General features: G+C 36.7%; 1 protein-coding gene across 5 annotated transcripts in view; it reads left to right on the forward strand.

Moving 5' to 3' along the window:
* The window catches only part of ALMS1 (ALMS1 centrosome and basal body associated protein), a 220,513-nt gene that overhangs the window by 69,188 nt on the left and 138,143 nt on the right, over positions 1–13,182 (forward strand). For 3 of the 5 annotated variants that reach the window (XM_026456443.2, XM_026456446.2, XM_026456445.2), the window contains exons 9-10: positions 31–3,247; positions 4,320–4,453. In XM_026456443.2, the coding sequence (XP_026312228.1) occupies positions 31–3,247; positions 4,320–4,453 (3,351 nt within the window). Of the gene's footprint in view, positions 3,248–4,319; positions 4,454–13,182 lie in introns of all 5 variants that reach the window. The other 2 variants (XM_023223966.2, XM_026456444.2) reach the window with 2 other exon arrangements.

Consider the following 13,182-nt stretch of genomic DNA (forward strand, 5'->3'; position numbering starts at 1 on the left):
ACAGAGAAGCCTGGTATTTTCTACCAACAGGTCTTGCCACATAGTCATCTACCTGAAGAGGCTTTGAAAGTTTCAGTTGCTCCTGGACCAGTTGACCAAACGATTGGCACAACAACTGTAACCTCTCCTTCCAGCTCATTTGGAGAGAAGCCCATTGTTATCTACAAACAGGCCTTTCCAGATGGTCATCTACCTGGACAGTCTCTGAAAGTTTCAGTTGCTCCTGGACCAGTTGACCAGACAACTGGCTCACCAACTGTAACCTCTCCTTCCTACTCGCAACATAGAGCAAAGCCTGGCGGTTTCTACCAACCGGCATTGCTAGGTAGTCAGATACCTGAAGAGGCTCTCAGAGTTTCATCTGCTCCTGGACCAGCTGACCAGACAACTGGCATACCAACCATAACCTCTACTTCCTACTCACTTGGAGAGAAGCCCATTATTATCTACAAACAGGCCTTTGTAGATGGTCATCTACCTGAAGAGGCTCTGAAAGTTTCCATTGTTTCTGGACCTACTGAAAAGAAGACTGAGATATCAACAGGACCTTTAGGTTCCAGTGCACTTGGAGAGAAGCCCATTACTTTCTACCAGCAGGCTCTGCTAGACAGTCCTCTAAATAAAGAGGTTGTGAAAGTTTCAGCTGCTCCTGGACCAGCTGACCAGAAGACTGAGACAATACCAGTACATTCTACTCCCTACTCAAATAGGGGGAAGCCTGTCATTTTCTACCAACAGACCCTATCAGACAGTCATTTACCTGAAGAAGCTCTGAAAGTTCCACCTGTTCCTGGACCAGATGCCCAGAAGACTGAGACACCATCAGTATCCTCTAGTTTATACTCACATAGAGAGAAGCCCGTTGTCTTCTACCAGCAGGCTCTGCCAGACAGTCAGCTAACTAAAGAAGCTCTGAAAGTTTCAGCTGTTCCTCAACCAGCTGACCAGAAGACTGGGTTATCTACTGTAACCTCCTCTTTCTATTCACATACAGAAAAGCCTAATACTTCTTACCAACAAGAGTTGCCGGATAGTCATCTAACTGAAAAGGCTCTGAAAGTTTCAGATGTTCCTGGACCAGCTGACCAGAAGAGTGGGTTATCGACAGTAACCTCTACTTCCTACTCACACAGAGAGAAGCCCATTATTTCCTACCAGCAAGAGTTGCCACGTTTTACTGAAGCAGGTTTGAAAATTTTAAGAGTTCCTGGACCAGCTGACCAGAAGACTGGAATAAACATCCTCTCCTCTAATTCATACCCACAGAGAGAGCAGTCTGTCATTTCTTATCAGCAGGAGTTGCCAGATCTTACTGAAGTAACTTTGAAAGCAGTAGGGGTTCCTGGGCCTGCTGACCAGAGGACTGGGATACAAATAGCATCCTCTAGTTCCTACTCAAATAGAGAGAAGCCCAGTATTTTTCATCAGCAGGAGTTGCCAGATGTTACTGAAGAAGCTTTAAATGTTTTTGTTGTTCCTGGACAAGGTGACCAGAAGGCTGAGGTACCAACAGTACCTTTAAGTTACTACTCACATAGAGAGAAGCCCAGTGTTATCTCTCAAGAGGAGTTTCCAGACAGTCATCTCACAGAAGAAGCTCTGAAAATTTCACCTGTTTCTATACCAGGAGAGCAGAAGACTGGGATACCAATAGGACCGTCTAGTTCCTACTCACATTCACATAAAGAGAAACTCAAGATTTCAACTGTGCACATACCACATGACCAGAAAACTGAGTTTCCAGCAGCTACCCTTAGTTCCTACTCACAAATAGAGAAGCCCAAGATTTCAACTGTGATTGCATCAAATGACCAGAAGACTCCATCCCAGACAGCTTTTCATAGTTCCTATTCTCAAACAGTAAAGCCCGATATTTTATTTCAACAGCAGTTGCCAGTTAGAGATCAAAGTAAAGGTGTTCTAAAGATTTCAGCTGTCCCTGAACTAACTGATGTGAATACTGGAAAACCAATACCTCTCTCTAGTTCTTATTTTCACAGAGAGAAATCAAGTATTTTCAGTCCACAGGAATTGCCAGGTAGACACGTAACTGAAGATGTGCTGAAGATTTCAACAATTCCTGGACCACCTAGTCAGAAAACAGTATTACCAACAGCTCTTCCTAGTTCCTTTTCACACCGAGAGAAACCAGGTATTTTCTATCAAAAGGATTCGCCAGATAGACATCTAACTGAAGATGCTCTAAAGATCTCAAGTGCTTTTGGGCAAGCTGATCAAATTACTGAATTACACACAGTTCCCTCTGGTACTTACTCACATGGTGAGAATCACAAACTTGTTTCAGAACATGTCCAAAGGCTGATAGATAATTTGAATTCTTCTGACTCCAGTGTTAGCTCAAATAATGTGCTTTTAAATTCTCAGGCTGATGACAGAGTTGTAATAAATAAACCAGAATCTGCAGGTTTTAGAGATCTTGGCTCTGAAGAAATCCAGGATGCAGAAAATAGTTCTAAAACTCTTAAGGAAATTCGGACACTTTTGATGGAGGCAGAAAATATAGCACTGAAACGATGCAATTTTCCTGCTCCCCTTGCCCCTTTCAGAGATATTAGTGATATTTCATTTATACAATCTAAGAAGGTGGTTTGCTTCAAAGAACCCTCTTCCACTGATGTATCTAATGGTGATTTGCTTCAGAGACAGCCATTCACAGAGGAAAGCCCAAGCAGCACGTGCATACAGAAGGATATTGGCACACAGACAAATTTGAAATGCCAGAGAGGCATTGAAAATTGGGAGTTTATTAGTTCAACTACAGTAAGAAGTCCTCTACAGGAAGCAGAGAGCAAAGTCAGTATGGCATTAGAAGAAACTCTTAGGCGATATCAAGCAGCCAAATCTGTAATGAGGTCTGAACCTGAAGGGTGTAGTGGAACCATTGGGAATAAAATTATTATCCCTATGATGACTGTCATTAAAAGTGATTCAAGTAGTGATGCCAGTGATGGAAATGGTTCCTGCTCGTGGGACAGTAATTTACCAGAGTCTTTGGAATCAGTATCCGATGTTCTTCTAAACTTCTTTCCATATGTTTCACCCAAGACAAGTATAACAGATAGCAGAGAGGAAGAGGGTGTGTCAGAGAGTGAGGATGGTGGGGGTAGCAGTGTAGACTCACTGGCTGCACATGTGAAAAACCTTCTGCAATGTGAATCCTCACTGAATCATGCTAAAGAAATACTCAGAAATGCAGAGGAAGAGGAAAGCCGGGTACGAGCACACGGTAAGAAAAAAGGTTCAGGCTTATAAACGTTATAGCTTAATAATTTATTTAAAGTTAGATATTTATGATTTGAGGGAGCCTAGCCAATGAAAAATAAAAACAAGATCAAGAAAAAAAAATGAAGTTAGATGTTTGGAGTTCTAAATGTATTTTCCAATAGAATTGTTAGAGTGATTATATTTCTTCTCACAATCTATAAAAGTCTATTTAACCAATAATGTAGTTAAGTTACAGTATTAGTACCAGCCTGAGTTTAGGTTCTTGTTTTTAGGAGAAGTAGATTCTGATGTATGACAGAGAGTAAAGAGGTCGCTTGGGCTCCTGAGCTCCTAAAGCTATCATGTTTCCCTAATCCTCCCATTATAGTATGCTTATTGTGAAGGCAGAAAAAGCCTCCAATTTGCTGTGCTGTAATTTGCTTTTTGTCCTAAAACTACATATATTTTCTCTTTCCCTTTTCTAATAAAACTCTTGGTGGTGTTCTCAGACATTTGAAAAAAAAATAAATGTATTTTATACTAAAACTTGGATTAGAGGTTTAAAAGAGAATATTTACAAATCTCATTACTTTCTAATAGAACTCCATTAAAAACAAAAATCTGTAAGACAATATGGGGAATATATTTTGCGAGGCAATTTAAAAGCAATTTAGGCCTACCTAGAAATCGTCCCTTGAGGGTAACTTCCTACACTGTTCCTTGCACCTTTTTATTCTAAAAAAAAAAAAAAACCCTCTAAGTGGTATTTATTTTATAAATTGTGAGTAATTGTAGCAGGAACTAAAGGGAGAGGCAAAGGGACTCTTGATTAGAAGGAGGATTAAGATAAATATGAATACCAGATTTAAAGTGGCTTTTTTGTAGAATTATCTGTAGAGCATGGCTTAAGAAAATCAGACTTTGCAGTGAAATGATCTCTGTCAAGAATTTCTGATAGGTTGTCATAGTTAAGAAGACATACTAAGCATTGCGGTGGGTATTACATTGCATATATTGATCTTCTGTGTTCTTGGAATTGTTGCCAAATTATCACTTTTGCATTGTATTATCTCAAGTGTATGCTTTCTCTCCAGCCTGGAATCTGAAGTTCAATTTAGCACATGATTGTGGATACTCCATTTCAGAATTAAATGAAGATGACAGGAGGAAAGTAGAAGAGATCAAGGCAGAGTTGTTTGGTCATGGGAGAACAACTGACTTGTCCAAGGTATAACAGAAATCTGGAAATGAAAAAAGTAAATATGAAAGAATGGGTGATGGAATTTGGATCTCTTACTTGGGCATCAGTTGAATTGCTGATAATATTGGCTAAAGTGTAAGGAGCCTTTTTTGGTTTTGTTTTTGAGACAGTCTTGCTCTGTTGACCAGGCTGAAGTGCAGCAGTGCAATCCCAGCTCACTGCAGCCTTGAACTCTTAGGCTGAAGGAATCCTCCCACCTCAGCCTCTCAAGTAACTGGGACCACGTGTGTGTACCACCCTGCTTGGCTAATTTTTAAATTTTTGGCAGAGACAGGGTCTCTCTACATTGCCCAGGCTGGTCTTGAACGCTTGGACTCAAGTGATCCTCTTGCCTTGGCCTCCCAAAATGTTGGGATTACAGGCATAAGCCACTGTGCCTAGGCTGGCATCTTAATTTTTCAAAAGTTAAGATGTAAGTATTAGATACTTACAGTCTAGATATGTAAAGTTTTTATTCATTCCAAGTTCATATTTTGAAAATTTTATCTTCTTAGAAAAATAAGAACTGATTTGCTTGTTTTATCAATTTTTTTTAGAACAGAGAAGACTGAATATCACCCTTATTTTCTCTTGAAAGTGGTATCTTGAAATCTAAATGAAGTCCAGCTATTTTCAAATGTTTGTTTTAAATGCTTGAGTACACAGCTATAATAGCTTATGTATAAATGACTTTCATTTTAATAGTACATATTTTCCTTCTATTAACTATTTCATATGTAGAAAAGAGTATATATGAATCATTTATGTAAAGAATAGCAGCAAGTAAATAATAATTCCCGTATACTGACTATCCAGCTTGAGAAATAGAACATTACTAAATACTGTTGAAGTTCTTTGTTTCTCCTTTCCCAGTCATATCTTTTTTATTTCTTATTTTGATATATAATGATTTTCCTGCACTTCAGTATGGTTTTGAACTCTATAGATGGAATCAATAAGATACATATTCTTTTGAGAACTGGGTGTTTCACACAGTCTTAGGGTTTTGAGCTGCTTCTATGTAGATGTGCATAGTTTTCATTTATTCCTTGTTACTGTACAGTATTTCAGTGTGTGATTACATAATAATTTATTCATTCTCCTGTGGTTAAGGCATTTTGTCTGCTATTTTGCTTAATAATAGGATATAATAATGCCTATCTTAGAGGGTTTTGGTGTGGATTATGTGAGATAATGCCTATAAAATGCTTAGCAGAATGTGTGATATCTAGTTAGTACTCAATAACTGGTAGCTATTATTACTATTATTAATCCTGTAAGAATTGATATAGTTATCATACAAGGATTTCATGGCCTGATTCATACAAAGTTTATTAGAAAACTATTCTCCAGTGATATAGTTTATTTAGATTATCACAGTTTTGGAAAAGTGTTTGAAAAGTACAAATTAGATTGGATTTTAGGTTTTACATATATGCTTGTGAAAAACAAAATTGACAAAATAATAAGAATGATAAAATGGACAATTGGTTCTCTTAGCACTATTTGTATATATTCTGCCAAAGTGAGCACTACCCTAGCATCATTTGTTTAAAAGTACATATTTTTGTCAGTGATTTGTGTTTCCCTATTTTTTTTTTTTGAGGCGGAGTCTCGCTCTGTCTCCCGGACTGGAGTGCAGTGGCCGGATCTCAGCTCACTGCAAGCTCCGCCTCCTGGTTTTACGCCATTCTCCTGCCTCAGCCTCCCGAGTAGCTGGGACTACAGGCGCCCGCCGCCTCGCCCGGCTAGTTTTTGTATTTTTAGTAGAGACGGGGTTTCACCGTGTTAGCCAGGATGGTCTCGATCTCCTGACCTCGTGATCCGCCCGTCTCGGCCTCCCAAAGTGCTGGGATTACAGGCTTGAGCCACCGCGCCCGGCCTATTTTTAAAAACTATTTTCTTGTGTTCATATTTCCAGATCCCTCAGCAAGCAAGTTGCCTTCCTTTGGGTAGACTCTAGTTTGTCTGTGTCTTTCTTAAAATAAGGTGTCCTAAATTAGATGAAACACAATTTCACTTCTGATCTGACCAGCATGAAATATATTTAGTAATTCTCTTTCTGTCAATGTACTGTGAGATCTTTAATGGTCACAGCATAATTGGGCATTAAAAAAAAACAACCATATACTGCTTTCAAAACTTAAAGCTGTAGGAAAAAAGCAAAACCAAACCAAACCAAAACCATGAACTGCTGCCAAGATTTCTATTCTCATTTCTTGTATGTATGTAATACTTTTTTTTTTTAATTCTCTTTTTTTTGAGACAGAGTCTCACTTTATTGCCCAGGCTGTAGTGCAGTGGCTTGAACTCGGCTCACTGCAAACTCCATGTCCCAGCTTCAAGTGATTCTCCTGCCTCAGCCTCCTGGGTAGCTGGGATTACAGCTACATGAGTGGCGTGTGACACCATGCCCAGATGATTTTTGTGTTTTTAGTAGAGATGGGGTTTCACTATGTTGGCCAGACTGGTCTTGAACTCCTGACCTCAAGTGATGCGCCCACCTCGGCCTCCCAAAGTGTTGGGATTACAGGCGTGAGCCATTACGCCTGGCCCTATATAATACTTTTTAACTCTCCTGTATTTCTTTTTATTGCTTTTATATCAGTGTTCAAGCCTATTGGAATGATTTTTAGTCTAAATTTGGTCATTTATTTTATTAAAATATCCCTTTCAGCTTTGTGCCATTTGTATATTTGATAAGTATTTTTATCCAAATTAGCGATAAAAATGTTCACTAAGGGTTATGGATAAAAAGTCTAAAACTTTCGGCTGGGCATGGTGGCTCATGCCTGTAATCCTAGCACTTCGGGAAGCTGAGGTGGGTGGATCATTTGAGGTCAGGAGTTCAAGACCAGCCTGGCCAACGTTTGAAACCCCGTCTCTACTAAAAATACAAAAATTACCTGGGTGTCATGGTGCATGCCTGTAATTGTAGCTACTCGAGAAGCTGAGGCAGGAGAATTGCTCGAACCTGGGAGGTGGAGATTGCAGTGAGCCAAGATTGTGCCAGTGCACTCCAGCCTAGGCGACAGAGGGAGACTCTATATCTCAAAAAAAAAAAAAAAAAAAAGTCTAAAACTTTTGAATAAGACTACTCTCACACTTATGGTGAGTACTTCATGATACTGTCATTCATCCATCTCATGTTTCACCATCTTATGATTGACTTTCTTCAGTCTATTAACTGAGTAGTTGTGAAATAGTGTTTGTCTAGATATGCCTTATTCTTAGGGAACCCATATTGGCCACACTGTGTACAGTTTTGGACCTTTTATTTTTTAACTTAAATATATTAGGATTTCCCTTTAAAACTTCTCTAAAAGCGTAATTTTACTTAGGTATATAATATCACGTTGTACGAACATAACAATTTATTCACTACCCTACTGTTGAACATTTATTTATTAATTCCAAAAATACATATTGAATGCCTGATATGTGCCATCACTCATCTATAGGCTGAGGACACACCACTGAACAAAATAGACAAACACATCATGAGTTTACATTAAGTGAGAGTATATGAATAACAACCAAACAGGTAAAATAAATGTCAGATGGTGGGATAAGAGCCAGGGAGACAAAGCAGAATGGTCAATGCAGAACCTGAGAAAGAGGTATTGAATTAAATATCTGAGTAAGGTGAGAAAGTAAGGCAGTTATCAGTGACAAGAGCATTCCAGACAGAAATAGCACACACACAGTTACTGAGGTAGAGTGTGAGAGGAAAGGGAGTGTTAAAGGAAAGGAAGGGGTGCTAAAGGAAAGGGAGGAGGCCAGTGTGTTTGAGAGCGAGAGTGAAAGGGAGAAGACTAGATTGTGGAAGGCAGTGGTTCTTGATAGGGATAGTAAATGCCTCCCAAAGAGATATTTTGGAAATTTATGTGATTTTTCTTGGGTCATCACTGTAATTGGGGATTGTTTCTGGAATGCAGTAGATAGGTGTCAGGTATGTTACTATTTCTGTAATGTACAAGACAGTTCCACACAATGTAGAGTTGTCCCTTGTCACATACAGCTTTTGAATGTCCCTGTAGATATTAATGTTGATGGAAAACCTTTTATAAATTATTTCAGTGTTTGTCGTGTTTTAAATGATTTTTTTTTTAGTGTAGGGGGTTTCTTCTATTTTTTCTTTCTCTCATGACTGACATTTTTGAAGAGTACAACCTAGTTACTTTGCAGATTTCTCTCAAATTGAATTTATCTGCTGTGTTACCATGATTTGATTCAGATTTGATTTTTTTGTAGGAAAGCCACAGAGGTGATGTGCTTTTCATGCTTGTCAGGAGACACATTATGTTGATTTGTCTCAATACTTGTAATGTTAACTCGTACCACTTAGTTAAGGTGGTATCTGCTGGTTTATGTGTTTTACATATTAATTAATAAGCAGTTAATAAATATTATGGAGAGATTCTTTGAGACTGTAAATATCTCTAGTTTAGGATCTAGTGTTTATGCTTGCCTGAATAATTTATTAATAAAATAGCTTTAATTTGGTGATCGAAAAAAATTTTATCATCACTTCAACATTCATTCATTGGAATTCTTTGGTAAGTTAAAACTGTCCCTTCTCCATTTATTTATTTATATCATTATGGGCTCTTGGATTTTTCTTCTCAAAGGGTCACAACCTATCACTATCATTGTTTATTTTGATACTCAAATTATCCCACACTTGCCCATGAGAACCATTTTAAGCTGGTGCCTGTGTGTTTTTCTCATGATCCCATCATTTCATGAGCATTCACCCACTTTCTCAGATAGGAAGATACTCTAGGAATCTTATATTTTCTTTCCACAAGCCCTAGAGCTGTCCGTTTCTCCAAGGGGCCCTGGTTCTTTTTAGCAGAGAGTAGCATGTAGAAACTAAGATATGTATGCTTGGTGTGCTTATTGATACTATGATGCTGTTGCCTTTATGCCCTTTCAGCAGACAATGTGTATGTACATAATTGCACACACAACCCCCTCTCCTCTGTATGCCTGTTTCCTTATCTATTACTTTTATTATAAAATGAAAGCTGTGAGTTTATACTAGTACATCCAGTTCCATTCCAGTAATACAGGGTTATTCTAGCCTTTTTTTCTTTATTTGTAACTCACTTCTCTGATAGTAAGAAACTTGGCTCCCATTGTCCTCCATGTATTTAGTTACTTGTTTGAATTCCCTTGTATGTTTCTCCCTCAGCCACTCTGCTTATCATGCCTGCAACAGATTGAATTTCTTTCCCAGCCCCCAATCTGTTTCAACCTACAAGTTTTATATGTAATATAATTATTATTATACCATTCCAGATATTTTTAAATTTCCATTATGATTTGTTTCAACAGTGAAAGGTGATATATTAGGATGATACCTTCAGTGTGCTGAAAGAAAATAAATTATATCTACCTAGAATTGCGTGTCAGTGAAAATTTAAGAATGTGGTAATATAAAAGTGATTTTAGACAGTAACAGTTCATTCAACATTCATTAAAAATTTCTAAGTGGTTACCTCAGACTAAAGGGAAATAATCTAATATGGGAAATTTGTGATGTAGGAAATATTAAAGAGCAAAAGATGTGTTAAGTATGTGGATAAATAAAGCTAAATACTTAAGTATATGAAACAAAAATACTAGGACCTTCATGACTGAGATAAAATGTGGCAGAAACTTAAAATATATGACAACAATATCGTACAGGTTTGAAGCTGTATAAATGGAGTTAATCTTTTTCCAAGTTTCTTAACTGGGAAAAAGTTAGGTATTATTTACTTTAGCTTGATAACTATATGTGTTATAATTTCTATGATAATCCTGTCCCCTACATCATACCTTACTACAAAGTTAATTTGAGATGGATCATAGACTTTACGTTGAAAGGTAAAATAAAGTTTCTTGAAAATCTCTTCATGATATTGGGTTAGGCAAAGGTTTCTTAAGAACAAAAATACACTATCCATAAAAGAAAGGATTGATAAATTGCTCTTCATGAAAATTAAGAACGTCGGGTAATCAAAAGGCACCATGAAGAGTGAAAAGTCAAGCTACACAGTGGAAGAGGGCATTTTGGATACATATATTTGATAAGGGACATAAATCTAGAATATATAAGAAACTCATGCAAATCCATTCTTCCTACCCAGAGACTTCAGTAGGTGCCTCATAAATGAAGATGTCCAAGTGGCCAATAAGCATTTGAAAACATTCTCAATATCACTGCCTCTTAGGTAACGCAAATTAACCATAATGAGATACTGCTTCATATCAGAGTAGCTAAAATTAAAAAGAGAACAATACTAAATATTGGTAAAGTTATGAAACAACCAGAACAGTCTTTTATTGCTGGTGGGAAGGTGAACTGGTACAAAACTCTTAAAATAATTTATAATTATTTCATAATGGTAAACATATGCCTGACCTGGGACACTTCACTACTACTTCTTTTTAGGTGCATACTCAAGAAATGTCAGTACATATGTTCAATAGAAGACATGGTCAATAATAATTATAGTAGCCCCAAACTGAAAACTACATAAATGTATATCAGGAGTAGAAGAGATGAATCAATTATGCTTTATTCATACAGTGAAATCCTGTGTAGCCACAAAAGAGAGCAAACTACTCAACAACTTTGAAAGCTGTCACACATGTTATGTTAGCAGAAAAGCGAGACACAAACGAGTCATACTGAATAATTCCATTCATATGAAATTCAAAAACTAATCAATGGTGAGAAAAGTGATAAGAATGGTTACCCCTGGTGGAGTCAGGTGTGTGTTATTGACCAGGAAGAGGCACAAGAGGTCTCAGGTATAGGCAGTTTTGTATATCTGGATATGGGCAGTATTTACATTGCTGTCAACACATATAAAAAATAAACTGCCTGACTTCAGATTTGTACACCTTATTAAGGATTTATTATATATTAATTAAAAAGAAACATTGAACAAGAGATACAATTGAAATCATAGAAAAGGAACTTTAAAAAGGCAGCTATTTCTAATCATAACAAAAACTTTTTAAAAAGCATCAAGGTGTAAATCTAACAAGATGTATGAGATCTTTTATTAGAGAATAGTTAAATTTTTTTTGAAAGGCTAAGTACATAGAGAAATAAATTGTATTTATTAATAAGACTCTATATCCAGCTGGCACAGACTGCTTCAATGAATCAAGGCAGATGTTTCTTTAAATTTTTTTCATCATGGTAAAATACACGTAACTCAGAATTTACCTCAACTATTTTTAAATGTACAGTTTACTGGTGTTAAGTACATTCATATTGTTGTGCAACCACCACCACCACCATCCATCTCCGAGACTCTTTTCATTTTGTGAAACTGAAACTTTTGCCCATTAAATAGTAACTTTTTGTTCTCTTCCCATCTGCCCCAGCCAACCACCATTTTCCTTTTTGTCTCATATGATTTTGATTACTCTGAGTACTTCCTATAAATGGAATAATACAATATTTGTCTTTTGGTGACTGGCTTATTTCACTTAGTCGCATGTGGTTCATCCATGTTGTAGCATATAAGTGAGTCTATGGTAGACAGTATATAGTTGGAGCATTCTACCAATCTCTGTCTTTTGATTGGATAATTTATTTACTTTTAAAGTAACTAACGATAAGGAGGAACCTGCTTCTGTCCTTTTTCTCTTTGTTTTCTACATCAAGGTACAAATTTTATGTTCAGATACAATTTCAAACCAAAATGAGGATTTATCTTACTGCCCTCTACCCCACAGAAATATATTCGTAGGCTCCTAAAGGAAATTCTCTTAGATTGCTTGTTGTCAAAAACTATTGAGATCATTTTGGCCTGTTCCATGCTATGAGAATGAGATCCAGGCTGTACCCAAGGATTTACTGATCTCTCTTGGCAGAATACTGTTTCTTCTCCTTCTCTTTTCTGTTTGGTAATAGAAGAAGAGCAGAAAAGTTTGAAGTCAGTACTTTATATCATTTAGTATATGGACCAATAACTCAACACGTTTAGACAAAAAAACGTGAAATAAACTTATACTCTAAAATAAACCAAACCAAACTACAAAAGTAGTAAGAAGGAAATTATAAAATGAAATCTATCAATTAAATAGAAAACAGAAAAATGATAGAATTGAGCATTAAAATCTAGATTTGGACCTTGGAAAAATTCCAAATCAGAAGAAAGCTCTGACTAGCTAGAAGATGAGAAGGAAAAACATACAATGTTATAAATGAAAAGGAACATACCAGATATACCACTGAGAAAATTTGAAATAATGAGAGAAAATAAAGTATAACTCTTTTCTTGTTAGGTATAAAATTTTCATGAAATGACTGATTTTCTTAGATAATATAATTAAACAGAAATGTGTAATAGATTAAACATGACTGAGAGACAAAAACTTTATTGATCAAACATTTGGCTTCCAAGTAAAGTACCTGACCTAGCTCAATATTAGGTAACATTATGGAGTATTTCCTGGGTGTGATAATAACATTGTGGTTATATGATAAGTGAATTATTTAGGATTGAAGTGTCAAATCACAGTGTCTTTGTGGAGGGGTAAAGCTTTGTGGAGGGATAGGGGAAAATGTTCGACAGTTGTTTAACTAGAAGGAATTCACATGTTTATTTTAACATTCTATCAACTTTTTGGTATATTCTTAACAAAAAGAAAAAAACAATGCCTGACTTAGATGTTTATATGGGTGACTCAAGCTATCAGGTAATGGA

Source organism: Piliocolobus tephrosceles, chromosome 15 (assembly GCF_002776525.5).
Source record: "Piliocolobus tephrosceles isolate RC106 chromosome 15, ASM277652v3, whole genome shotgun sequence".
NCBI classification, from domain to species: Eukaryota; Metazoa; Chordata; class Mammalia; order Primates; family Cercopithecidae; genus Piliocolobus; species Piliocolobus tephrosceles.